The sequence below is a fragment of the Pongo abelii genome, chromosome 11 (assembly GCF_028885655.2).
Source record: "Pongo abelii isolate AG06213 chromosome 11, NHGRI_mPonAbe1-v2.0_pri, whole genome shotgun sequence".
In the NCBI taxonomy this organism is placed as follows: Eukaryota; Metazoa; Chordata; class Mammalia; order Primates; family Hominidae; genus Pongo; species Pongo abelii.
In genome coordinates, this window is record NC_071996.2 from 94,386,138 (window position 1) to 94,400,418 (window position 14,281).

Genomic DNA, 14,281 nt, shown 5'->3' on the forward strand with positions numbered 1-14,281 from the left:
GAATACAGTCATGTGTCATTTAACATGGGGATGTGTACTAAGAAGTGTGTCACTAGGTGATTTTGTGCAAACGTCATAGAGTGTGTACTTACACAAACGTACATGGTATAGCCTACTACACACCTAGGCTGTGTATTATAGTATAGCCAACTGCTCATAGCATGTTACTGTACTGAATACTGTAGGTAATTGTAACACAATGGTAAATAGTCATCTGTCTAAACAGAAAAAGTACAGTAAAAATACAGTATAAAAGACAAAAAAATGGTATGACTGTATAGGCCAGCTCCATCATAATCTTATGGGACCCCCATCATATATGACTGACAGTGAATTAGGTATGTTTACATCAGTCACCACAAACATGAGTAGTGTATTGCCCTACATTAGGAGAGCTATGACATCACTAAGCCATAGGAATTTTTCCACGTTTATGGGACCACCATCATATATGTGGTTCATTGTTCACCGAAACGTTGTTAGGTAGCACATAGACTGTACTGGCATTATACTTAACATTTCAGCCTTAATCTGAAATGTTCCAGCAAGCATTTCCTTTAAGTATCATGTCAGTGCTTTAAACATTTCAGAGTTTGGAGTGTTTCAGATTTTTGGATTAGGTTAGGGATGCGCAGCCTGTACTCATCAAGATCAGTATCCATTAAAATACAAAAGCAAGTGTTATTGTAATCATGAGCTGTTTTGTGTATACTATAATTTGTTTTATTCTTTTCTCCTAGGTTCCTGGTACAGTTCAGACAGGACAAAGTATGTGTGAAGTTTATTCAGGGAAACCAGAAAAATGGGAGTGTCCCAACATGTAAACGAAAAAACAACCGTCTCCTTGAAGTTGCTGTCCCTTAACTGGCGCCTCCTCTCTACTTTCATGGACTTGTTTCTTTGTAATAGTGCAATTTGGTTTTGTTTTATTTGGGGTTCATTGTATGTTTGGGAATCACCAAAGGGTTTTAGAGTTCTTTGGCAAAATAAAAATATTTGACTAATCAATTTTTATTATTGGAATAGTTTTAACCTTTCAAATACATGTTCTGTCCTGGAGCAGGATTGTAGAAACTAACAGTGTCTATTTTCATGTCTGATATGTTCTTCCTTTAGTCATCATGTTAGATCTGTGTACCCTAAATCAGCATATTACTCATAAATCATTAATTAATATAAGTATAGGAAATGGTCTTAAAAGATACTGCATTCATTCATCAGATATTTATTCCATGCCTACTCTATGCTGGGCACTGTGCTAGATGGTATGAAAACTTATTAAGAACCTTTTTGTTTTTGAGACCATTGCATTCTGGCTGGTTTGTGCTGGTTTAACGACATCTAAGAAGGTTTAGAAATGGTGAGACCAAAACAATAACTGTTAATGATGGACAGCATTATTAGGAACCCTGTAGTATGATATTTAACAATACAGGCTTCAAGAAGGGCTGGTCCTAAGAGGGGGCAGAAATGAATGACCAGGTTAAATCCCTCTACATGTGGTTTCTGTTTGAAAAAAAAGAAAACTGACATTTGAACAGGACTTTTAATTTGTTTAAACCTCTGGTAATTACTTGTAACAGTAGAAAATAGAAGTCATTCTTATTTTAGAAAAAGTGACAGAAGCAGTGCAGTAAGATTATATGTTTCTGTTTCTGGTAAATACCATATATGATCCTCGAAATGATAATATCTCCAGAATATTGTTTTCACCCAAATTTGAGTAGATATTTTAAACACCTAACAAAGTAAAGGGCTAAAAGCCACTCAGATAGCAGTAAACATTCTGTATGATGTGCAATAAAACATCCAAGATCTTTTTTGAAAGTTTTATTTATAATATACATTTTTGTATAAGAAAGGCGATTGGTACAGGGTGCCTATTTTAGTCATGGATCAAAATTTGTGTAATTTGCAGGGCTTTCTTTTTCTTCAAATTTACAAGGGTTCATTTTGGAAACTACATTTTAAACTTTGGAATCAAATTGTTTCTTATTTGGGAGGATAATGTATATACATTGGTATTATGTTAAATAATAAAATTGTTCTAATTTGGTGCCATTTCCTGAATCACAACTGTATTTTTGTATCTCAAGCTATTTTCATATGTTGTTTGTCAATGTATCATCTCTCAGAAAGGTTTTACAATCCAAACATTATATGTTCTGTGTGTAACTGAATTTCACTTATCTTTTATAAACCAGAAACATTAATTGAAAATATTTTCTGGGGATTTTCTCTTGACTTGTATTTTTAAAAATTGCTCACATAAAGAAATTATCAGAAGTCTTTGTGTTTATTGGTGCAGGTAGAGGATGTAATTACTTAGATTCTTCTTGCCTTGTGCCTAAAGTGGTAGATTAGTAGTTCCTGATACTGATGAGTAGAAATTTGGGAATGAGAGGGTGTGGTGTTTTAAATAATATGCAATGTGTTCACATTGTTCAGCATATAAGTGTTAAAATATATACATTACAAATTATCCATCCTATCAACCAGCTATCTGCTTAGTTCCCACCCTCCTCGAAACATTAACCATTGTTGTTAGTTGCTTTTGTATTACTTTGTCCATGTTTGCAAGAGGAAATCAAAATAGATTCTTACGTTCTTGTGCTTTAGTAGACAAAAGCTAGTATATTATATTGTAGCCATTGTTGTTTATCTTGCCTTTTTCACCTAGCAGAATATCATGAAGAGCTGCTCATTCTTCTGTTGTATGGATGTGCTGTGGTGGATTTACCTGGTCTCCTACTCATTATCATTGGGTTGCTTCCTAAATGGAACTTGAGGATGGAAGACTAGGATGGAAAGGAGAAATATCCCATAGGTCTACTTGTTAGATTTTTCCAAATACCTTATTTGCAGATTGTTCAATCAGTCTTGTCACTGAAGTATTCAATAGTTTTTGGTCATGGAACCCATTCTTCATGGGTTGTGACTTGACGTGTTGGGAAAGATTTGCTGAACTGCAGCCAGAAAGCTTCCTTATGTACCAAGGTGAAAGCCCTTCACATTCCCCATTGGGAAGAGCAGTAATAACCTGACCACACTACAAAGGAGAGTGCCACTACGGCCCAGGTGACCCACTATAGAGCAGTGTTTCCCAAAATGTCACCGCGCATCAATCTGGGTCAAAATCACAAAGAAAGCTTGTTGTTTTTTGTTTTGTTTTGTTTTGTTTTTTTTGGAGGCAGAGTCTCGCTGCAACACCCAGGCTGGAGTGCAGTGGCACGTTCTCAGCTCACTGCTACCTCCGTTTCCTGGGTTCAAGTGATTTTCCTACCTCAGCCTCTTGAGTAGCTGGGACCACAGGCATGCACCACTACGCCCGGCTAATTTGTTTATTTTTAGTAGAGACAGGGTTTCACCATATTGGCCAGGCTGGTCTCAAACTCCTGACCTCAAGTGATCCGCCTGCCTCGGCCTCCCGAAATGCTGGGATTACAGGCGTGAGCCACCGCACCCAGCTAGAAAGCTCGTTTGTAAAAAATTACAAAAAAAACAAAACCCATGCCAGTTCCTGGGCCATACCCTATACTAACCGAATCAGAATCTCTGGAATAGAGTTTGAAAACAGACATTTTAAAGAAAATCTCCAGATGCATTCCAGCCTGGGCGACAGAGTGATACCCTGTCTCAAAAAAGAAAAATCTCCAGATGACTCACACACATTGAAGTCTGAGAACCACCAAGGGAAATACTAGAGCTTCTCTATAGCTACACACAGCCGTCTACGCCTTAAAAAGTCCTCCTTTGGTGACCCTCACCCAAATATGAGAACCACTAGTCTAAAGCTTCCCTCTGGCTGCACGTGGCCCAGTGAGGCATACCTGCCAAATCTGCCAACCCCAGTGCCTGACTAGAGGTTACCAATAACTGGCATCACTCTATTACAGTGAGCAAGAAACTGATACTCCTTTATCTTGGTTTCTGTCACTGTCCTGCAAAGGAAAGTTAAAGCATTCATGACACTCCAGAATTCCTGTGTATTCTGGCCTGGCCTCACAGCCCTAACTTGTTCCCACCCATAACTTAGAAGGTTGCCCGGCCCGGCCCCTGCAGTGACTTCTAGGAGTGAGTGGAGTGACTAGACCTAGTCACCTAGGACCTAGACTCCTAGATCTAGTCCAGTAGTGACTAGGAGTGCCCAGACCCTGGAGTGACTAACTGATGGGCTTGAAAAAAGTAAACAGGTAATGGGTACCAAATAGAACATGGTAGTTGCCAAGGTATGCAGTGTAGTTGATGCAGCTACTCTTGACTTTGATTTCCATCTGCCACAGGACAAGAAGGGAGTATGGGAATAGTTATTCTCTAATGGCTTGATTACAGTTTTGTACTGCACACTCTTGAATAATAACTTGGACCCAGAACTCAAATGTAAGGACTTCAGCTCAAATTTGAAACCTTTGCTCATACCCAGGGGTGATGGGGGTATGTCTGTAATGGCAAAGAAGCAGGCCAAGAGTTCTGAGAATCATAGAGGTATCTTCAATATTATGGATTTGGCAGAAATCTAAGAGAATGAACTGTTTATTATGCCATGTCAATTAATATGCTGAGAACTCTCAAGTTCATGTAATTGAGTATAATTATGATAATTAGAGCATGGTTCAAAATGCTTTTAGGCCAAATATAAAAGGCAAAACTTCTTATCTGTTATTTTTCATATATAATAGGTAAGGTATTTCTTAGGCTCATTGAAATCTTGAAATAGCAAGTACCTTTAAAATGGGTAAGTTTCTGGGGAAGGATTTAGTAAATTCATTAATGTGTCTGTTCTCACAATGAGTTTTAACCAGAATGTACCATATTAAGAGCCTTTGTTTTTAATCTGGACATTGTTTTTCCATGAATATTGTGGTACTCAAATTCACTAAAACAATTAGATGCATAGGGGTAGGATGGAAGAGAAAGAAGGGCAGTAGTTTTGCTTTTCTTTCCTCCTGTTGAGAAAAACAGCTGTAAGTTCTCCTCATACATTTGAAGATTTTCTGTTGCGTTATTATTGGAGGAGCACTTCCTTTGAGTCTTACTTTAATGATTCTGTTGTGTGCTCTTTGATTTTAGGTTTTTGTTAGCTAAACCCTAGGAAGCCATGACCTTGATGAGGTGGCACATGCCTTCTGGTCTCATCAGCTTTTATTTCATTTGCCACACAGGAGAAAATTAATTGTTTTGAGTTGGTTTCCTCCAGATCATGGAATGTTTGCCTCATTTTCTTTGGTTTGAAGATCATTTTCAAAATCTGGAGTTAATCACAGTACAGCAAAAGCCACAATCTCTTTCTCATTAACTTTTTTTCTGGCACGGTTGCTAGATCACCTCTGGTCAGTTCCATGAAATTCAACAAAAATCTACTTGTAACCAAGGAAAATAGTCTCAGCTTCTCAGTATTTCAAGGAGGAATAGGGAACAGAATTTAATTCCATATTCACCCAAAGGCCTGGCAGTACTAAGGGAAAGATAAACTGACTACCTTATTTCAGTTATTTTGTATTCACCCCAACTTTGTTTTTTTCTTTTTCTGGTGGGAGAGGGGGCTCACGGAGTAACAGAATTATCATATTCCCTTTAAAAATATACATTTTTGTAATATATACATCAGAAATGCGAACAAGGAAGTGAACACATCCATGAGACTAGCACCCAAAACAAGCACCCCAAAGATAGCACCCAGAGGCCCCCTTCTGCATCCTGGTCATAAGCCTTCCACAAAAGTAATACATCTTGTTTTATAGTACATTTATTCATTGTGCCCATTTTAAAGCTTCATATAAATTGAATCATACAATATATAGTCTTCTGCCTCGCTTCTTTCATTCGTATTTTTTATGCATAGCTAAGTTTGTTCATATTCCTGGCTGTATAATTCATGTTGGTAGACTACAATTTTGTGGTCCATTTTACTGTTGATGGCTATTTGGCTATTGTACATAGTGCTGCTGCAGATGTTCTTGTACATGTCTTTTGGTGAATATGCATACACACTTCCGCTGGATATATACCTAAGAGCAGAACTGCTGGATTATAGGGTAAGCATATGTACAGCTTGAGTAGATTGTCAAACTGACTTCTAAAGGAGCTATATACCAGTTTACACTCCCACCAGCAATGCATGAGGGTTGCAGTTGTTCTACATGCTTGCTGTATGTGGTATTATCAGTCTCTTAAAGATTCTTCTTATGGATCTTAGCCTTCATTTTCATTTCCTTATGACTAATGAGCTCAATTACCTTTTCAATATTGGCCATTTGGATATAACCATTTGTAAAGTGCCTGTTCAAGTATTTCGCCAATTTTTCTGTCTAGTTTTTGTTTTGATTTGCAATTGTGTATATATTTTGAATATGATGAGCTCTTTATGTATGTGACATGTATTTTCTCATTGTGTGTGGTTACCTTTTTCTTCTTCTACCAGTGTCTTTTGATTAACAGAAACTCTGTTTTAGTGTATGTAATCAAGTTTATCAATTCTTTTCTTTATAGTGAGTACTTTTTCTTTTCCGTTTATGAAATATTTGCTTACCCAATATTATGAAGATATTTGTCTATGTTTTCTTCTAGAATATCAATTGTTTTACTTTTCGCATTTAGATTTTCAGTCCACCTGAAAGCATCCGGCGTAATTACACCTGGAAGATTTCATTATAACTTGACCACCTTGAGCCAACTCTATCCCTAAACCTAATTGATTTTTTTAAAGTTTTTTTAATGATGTAGGGGGTCAAGATTCATTTTTTCCCCATATAGACATCTAGCGGACCCAACACCTTTTATTGAAAAGGCCTGCCTTTTCACTACATTGTTTCTAAATTTTCTTTTCTATTACATTGTTTATTTGTGTCAACACTAAACTGTGTTCATTATTACAGCTTTGAAATATGTTGGCATGGTCGTTGAAAAGTGAAATTCATAATTCTTAGTGACAGGTCCTAAGCTCTGGGTGCTAGGCAGAGGAAAAAGACATTAAAACTAATAAATTTACTTTTTCAGGTATAGAAAGTAGTGATAGTTCATCAGAGTTTTAAAAATGTGAACATAAAGCCCTTTCCTTTTGCCACAGGGATTTGAGCATGGGAGTTCCTAATGGGATTGGATGGGGAAAATATGAGATATTTCCTTGAAGTAAATTAACAGTTTCTAATTTTATGTGGTATTTTGGATTTCCATTGACTCAGTGGTTTCTAGCCATATTACTAGTCATCTTCGTTTAAAGTTTTCCATAAAGTCTTCCTAAAATTACTGTCTTATATAAATGCATGTGAATATTTTCTCTTGTTTTTAGGTGAGACTGCCTGTTTCCCTCTTCCTTTAGTAGGTAATGAGAGACCTCTGAGGGTTTTTCTAATTCTTTAAATATTATAGTCAGTTATCTTGTTCAATGATAATAGTGTATAGATGAGGCCAGATGGTGCCAGAACTGCGGTTTGTATCTTTGTTTGACTTTTTTAATACTCCCACCTTTTTTTCTAAAGAGATTTTTCTAACTCATTTCCCAGTAATCCATCTCTTGTGTGCAATTCTGAGCTAGTTAAATTCAGAGTTGCCTTTTTAAAAATAATCTCTGCCAGCTCAGCTTTCCTGAAATTGGGATTTTAATTGACAGAGAGGAGCAGTACCAAAAAGGCAGAGGAACTGTTTTTAGTAGCAGTAAAGACATGCATCATTTATTTTTTCATGAGAAGCAAATTATAGTCAAAGGAAAACATATTTAACTTAGTCATTTTATGTGTACCAATAAGAATCAATTGCTTGAGAAAGTCAAATAGGAAATGAATAAGTTTTGTATCCGTCTAAATTCATATACTGAAAGGAAGTGGAAGGTTGTTGAGGCATTGCATAGCAGAAAACAAACATTTTCCTCCATCCTTCAGAAACCTGAAAGTAGTCCTTCAGCTGCAGTATACTACAAATTCACCCTCTTACATATGAGCAATGTAACTCATATGGTAATATTTCCATTCTGTTGTCTCTTAAATCCTAGAATGGAATAATGCCATTTTTAAGCAGAGCGGCCATCAAGACTAATTCTCCATGATATTGTCTCTAAAATGACCTGAAATGAATTTCCTGAAGTTTGAAAACAGCAGCTTTTAGAATAGAAGCTCTTAGACATGGTCCCCAACGCCCAGACCATGAATGGGTACCGGTCTATGGCCTGTTAGGAACCCAGCCACACAGCAAGAGGTAAGGAGCACGAGCATTACTGCCTGAGCACCACCTCCTCTCAGATCAGCTGCGGCATTAGATTCTCACAGGAGGGCAAATCCCATTGTGAACTGTGCATGCGAGAGATCTAGGTTGCACATTCCTTGTGAGAATCTATTGCCTGATGATCTGAGGTAAAACAGTTTCATCTCTAAGAGATGCCCCCCTCCCAACTGTCCATGGAAAAATTGTCTTCCACGAAACTGGACCTTAGTGCCAAAAAGGTTGGGGACAGCTGCTTTTAGAAGTTAGGATTGTATCCTACTAGATTGGACTCAGCATTGTCAAATAAAACTACCTAAGACTTTCTGATAGGGGGAAATCAAATAAGTTTCTATTCAGATGGCCATACCATTTACAGAGAAGGGGAGAAAACTTACTGCCACCTTGAGCATTATTTTGTAGCATGTGGATGACTATAAACAAAAATAGGAAGATATTTATAGATATCTAGGTGTTTGTTTTGTTGGAAAATACATTCACTTTACTGTGGCTTTGAATTTAAATGGGGCAGAAATTTTTGTGTCTCAGTATTAATATGAATGAGTAAGTGTGAAGATCCAGGAAATGGCAGTAGTTGGAATCTAGTCTATCTGCTCATCTTGGAGACTATTTGGTAACTCTTTACTTCCTAGCACAAATTGGACTTGGATCTCAAAAAGAAATGGGAACTGGTAGCATTAAATGGAAAGTACTTGGGAGCTATTGTGGAAACACTACTAAAAGGGAAAGAAATTCACCCACCAATTTGTTCTTTCCACTAGAAAAAAAGCCCCACAGATGAAGATTCCCTGTGTTGTGTCTTGAACTGTCCTCAAACCACACGAAGCACATGGGCAAATTTTGTTTGAAGAAGTCTATTTCTGAAGTGTGATTTGATAGTATAGATGCAGACACACTATTCATATCCTTGCCATCTCTGAAGAGCACATGTGGTCTAATCAGGGAGACTGGTATAGTTCTCTACTCTCCTGGATTGCAGTAAGTCATCATTGGTCACATGGTTGCCAATTGCCTCCCAAAACAAACCCATCTTTGAATACACCATCTTTGGGGCCACCGCTGGGATTTTATTATATTTTCTGCTGAGACATGGTACATTCTAGTAATAGGAACTGCTTTGTATTGAGTGTAGAAATTTAAATTATTCTATTAATATGCCATTAAGTCTTATTTGGTTGAGCAAGTCAGTCACTTTACAATAACTGCATCAGCATGTGTTCTTTTCATGGATCTAATAAAATGCATTTAGACTGAAATTAGATCCCTGAAATGAGCCATTTTGCTCTTAGACTTCACCTCAACCAGTCTTGCCAAATCTGTGTCATTAGCCAGAAATGCCAGTTGATGGCTTGGCAGAAACTCTACACTGCCATTCAAATGAAAGTACATTAATGTCTCAAAGGTTGCCATCTTGATTTAGAATATGGATGCTGAGGATTGTGATAGTGAAGGAAAGCACTTTTTTCTAAAAAGAATATTTTCCCTGTATACACTGGGTTTCAAGAATATCAACAAAATATTAAAATATGAAGAAATTATGTCATCCAGTTAGATGTTTCCCAACGTTTTCTAGTATGAAGACCATTTTTTAATGTCTTCATGAACACCTACATGATGGTAGTCATGCTTTTAGCATCTTTTGATTGGGCCAAATATATAATTTGTATAAGTTCGAGACAAGTAAATTTGCATTTTCTTAATTATAGCACACTTAAATATGTTTGGAAAATGTCATTACATGTGTTTACAGGTCTTATTTAATACAGTCAACAAACAATACTTGGTTCATGTGAACTTATGGACCCTTTACAAAAACTCCAAAGGTTGGAAGTTGCTGAACTGTACCCTCCAATCCCTTCACTTTGCAGAGAAGAAAAATCAGGGTCCAGAGAGATGCAGTCATTGGTCCAAGGTTTTGTGGTTACTGGAAGAACTAGACTGCATTTTATGTCTTCTGGGTTTCCACTCCTACAGGCTCCCCAAGGAGGATTAGGAAAAGATGCCCAAACACTTGTTTCATTTAGGAAATTAACAGCAGCGGATGTCAATGGAAGATGCTGACATTTTTTTAAAGCACAGGACAGATGGGACCCCAATGTGAAAGCCGAAACTGGCAGTGCCTGGCACATATTTTTCAATAAATAGAGCAGACAGAAGCATAACTTCTTTCCCATATTTAACCCTCTACTTTCGTAAGCATTCTAGTTCTTTTAAACATGAAACTCTCATTGTCCTTGTTTACTCAAGTTGTCCAATTGAAAGATAATTATTTATGGTAGTTCAATTCTCACTCCCCTCTACCCTCCCCACCCCTATAGCTTTCTGTAATACCTGTTTAAAGCGCTGACCTTCGGTTCCTGTGGACCATCCCTGTGGCAGGAAGTGGGCACAAGTAGATGTCCTCTTTACCAGTCTGTCCTAAGTAAAGTAATATTGATATGAACAATTACATAAATTTTTCCTTGGTCTTTTTTTTCCCTTGTGTAATAGGAGTTATCTCTAAGCTAATTAAGATAGTGCATATTCCAAAACAAAATTGTATCTATATCATAAGTATAAACTATCCTGCAGCACGAACACCCATTTCACAAACACATTTGCATCTTCCCCACCTCCATGAAATTATTACTTGAGTCCCACAGAACTCACTTTTGTGGCAGAGCCAACGTAAATTTCTAAGGAAAAGTGAAATTTGTTGCATGTATTAAAAGAAAAACTTCAGACAAATATAACAGTTTATTTGAACAAAGAATGATTGATGAATTGGACAGCACTCAGAACCAGAAGAGGTTCAGAAAGCTACACCCAGGACTGTGAGCAGTGAGCTTTTATAGGCTGGACACAGAAGCAAAGTAGAGCAATCACCTGATTGGCTACAGCTAGGCATCTGCCTTATCTGGGCATGGTTTGATGAGCCGACTGCCGGTGATTGGCTGAAACAGCTGTTTGTTATACTCCTAAGACAGGTTGCAGTTTGTTAAGTAGGATCTCAAAGTATGAAAACGACCTCAGGCTAATGGCCTTATGCTTATTTAAACACATGAAGAGTAGGTTTGTTAGGCAAACTGCATTTCAGATGGCGCTTTCCTGGAGTCAGCACTCTTTCAGACAAGTCAAAGTGATACTCCTGATTTTTCCCAAAGGAAGGAGGAAAGAACAGACCTCTGGCTGCCTAAAGAGACACTGGGCATTTAGATACTTCTGCTCTTAGTTTCCTAATGGTTATTTTTAAGTTGATAGTGTTCATGTATAAAGAAAGAAATCTTAAGTCTATATGAGAATGAGGCCCTTACATTTGTTTATAGAAAAATTGTGGCTGCTTGCAACCCATACCGTTTACTTAATAGGAAGGTTAAGAGAAATGGATTGAGTATCATGAGGCTAAAGTGAGCCAATGTTAGCTACTTCTGATAGGCAAAATCATGGTGGGATTTTGCAGCTGCTGAGATTTGAGAGCCCTAACATCTTTAATTTTTTAGGGAGAACATTTTAGAGTAGATTGGTTGTTCTTTCTAGAGTTGGCTTCATTAGATCTTAATCCTGGTTTATAAACACACACACACACACCCCCCCAGAGCTTTTGTAGTATGCACTTCTGTAGAAGCTTATTTTTCAAGGACAATTCTTAATGCTCACTTTGCCCCGTTCTTCTTGGTTGTCTCAACCTCTTTAATCTCTCTTTTCTCTCCACCCCCCAACCTTCTCAGGACGGATGCAAAGCAGGAACTCAAATAATTGGCCTTGGTGTTTGGCCCTGAAGCAGTCAGATATGTGAGGCGAGTTGCTCACAATTTTCTCATGAAAAATTAGTAACTCAAAATTAAATTGATAAAAATTAAAATGACACACAGTAAAATGTATCACAGACGAAAATTTGATTGAAGAATGACTGTATGAAAACTACAACTATACCTTCCGCCTTGTCTTCTGAAGCAACTCTGGAGTTCTGCTTTCTTCCACCTGACAGTAGCATTTTTTCCTCCCACAAGAAGCATCAGCTTCATACCCTCCAATTCTCTGCTCATTTATGGTATGAATCCTGGCCCCAGCTGGCCTGCATCAAGGCAATTGGTGTCCCTTCTAAAATGCAGCCTCCAGAACGAAACACAATGCTCATCAGGGTGACAACCTGAAGTTCCTCACTTCTGGAAGAGCCAACATGTTTGAAGCCATTTCCAGTTAGAGAAAAACAGAAACACAAGCTATTGCAGGGGAGTAAAATGATGAGAAATAAAATCTACAAAAATGATACACTTTCAGAAAATGCCTAAAAAAGGCATGTCTGTATTATGCCTTTGGGGATAGATTTGGTTGCTGAGAAGTGTATTCTGAATAACATGTGGTTTCTTGTTTCTTTAACCAGGCTATTACTTTCTCTATTGCTTTCCTCTTGTTTTCTAGACTCTCTAATAAAATTCTGTTACAGAGGAAAATTAGAATAATATGACCAGATATGTTTTTTACAAACAAAAATGGCGAAAAGTTGAAAATATTTTTTCAACGACTGGAGTTTCAACTGGGAGAGCAGTGGTGTGAGCATCTTAAGCATGTCCTTCAGCACTTGGTGTGAATGACAGCTGATAGAGGTGAGGTAGACTGGCAAACTGCTGCCTGGGTCCCAGATGGCTTTGAACCTACACAGCTGGTGCTTTGGACCATAAAGAGAAATAATTGCATATGCAGAGTTTTACATGTGTTTCATTTAAGATTTGTAAGAGAGGATAGTTTACTGTTCCCTTTTAAACTCTTGGGGTTCAGCTGCCTACTATATAAAGTCTTACTCCTATTTCTGGCACTTTTTCAACATGGGAAGCCTTATTTGCATTTAAATGTTATATACAGCGGGGGAGGGGGGATGGGGAGGGGACCTTTCCTGACTTAGCAGTACTGTTTCTAAGATTTCCATGTGCTTGTGACTGACGGATGGATATTTAAAACAATCAAATGTATTTTATTCTGTAAAACTATATATATGATAGTCTCTTGAGACTAAGCTGTTATTTAAAATAAAAAGTGTCCAAAATCCTTAGCTCCAAAGACGGTGTGTGTGTGTGCACGCCTGTGTGCATATGCACATGGGTATATATTTACAAAGAAGGAAAACAGAAAATCTCGCTATGTGCTAATTTCCTTGAACTTTAACCTCACTTGCAAACAGGCAGATCTCATCTGTGATGTGTCTAATCAGGAAGTACTAGAGTTATTTTTGTAACTCTTTTGCAACATAAGGCTGTGTCTTTCTGCCTTCCTTAAAAATATGTCCTGTCCCTCAAATACCATGACACTTGGGTTAAAATTTGAAAAAAGCAAAAGAACAAAATACAATGCCATGATGCCAGTTTGGACTGTATCCACCCTACTCATCCAAAGTCCCAGATGTCAGGCCCCGAGAGGTCACTGTTAATTCCTTCCCCACTACTGGAAAAATGTAACTTCCTTTCACGCCATGGGGAAAATTCTCCATTTCTCTTCTGCGGCATGGACTAGCATTAGCCTTTGTGGCTGTAGACCATTATGACAGATTCATGGGGAAGTAGGTTGAGAGAGATAGGAGAACTGCCCAAGCTTTGTGAACAGAGCAGCAGGAAAGGCAGAGCTAAGGATGGGGGTTTAAAGGACTGGAGATTACAAGTGGGAGGAAATATTCGGCAATGGCAAAAAGTTGTTCAAATTGGATGCCTTAACATACTCTCTAATTAATAAAGTGTTCAATTACATTCTTAAATTTATCCTTCCAATTAGTCTGCTAGAACAATTATAAAAAATGATTATTTTATTATTAAATCTAAAGTTACTTATCTAAATCATGCAATTAGCTTTTCAGAAAGAGTCAACATGGGAACTTTTTTTTTCCTTCCAACTTTTATTTTAGGTTCTCAGGGCAAATGTGCAGGTTTGTTACATGGGTATTAACAAACATGGGTATTGTTACATGGTGTACAGATTATTTTGTCACCCACGTAATGAGCATAGTACTGTTACTGGTGGAGTGTGTCCAGGTTCTTAGTGTCTTGAACAAAGAATTGGACAAAATGCACAAACAAAGAAAGGAAAGAATGAGCAACAA

At 37.6% G+C, this 14,281-nt stretch overlaps 1 protein-coding gene across 12 annotated transcripts in view; it reads left to right on the forward strand.

Moving 5' to 3' along the window:
- MYO1B (myosin IB) overlaps positions 1-2,061 on the forward strand; it is a 177,958-nt gene extending 175,897 nt beyond the window's left edge. For all 12 annotated transcript variants that reach the window (XM_024243264.3, XM_063712923.1, XM_063712925.1 and 9 more), the window contains one exon: positions 741-2,061. In XM_024243264.3, the coding sequence (XP_024099032.2) occupies positions 741-864 (124 nt within the window). In that variant the 3' untranslated portion in view covers positions 865-2,061. The remainder of the gene's footprint in view (positions 1-740) is intronic.
- Positions 2,062-14,281: the final 12,220 nt, after the last annotated feature.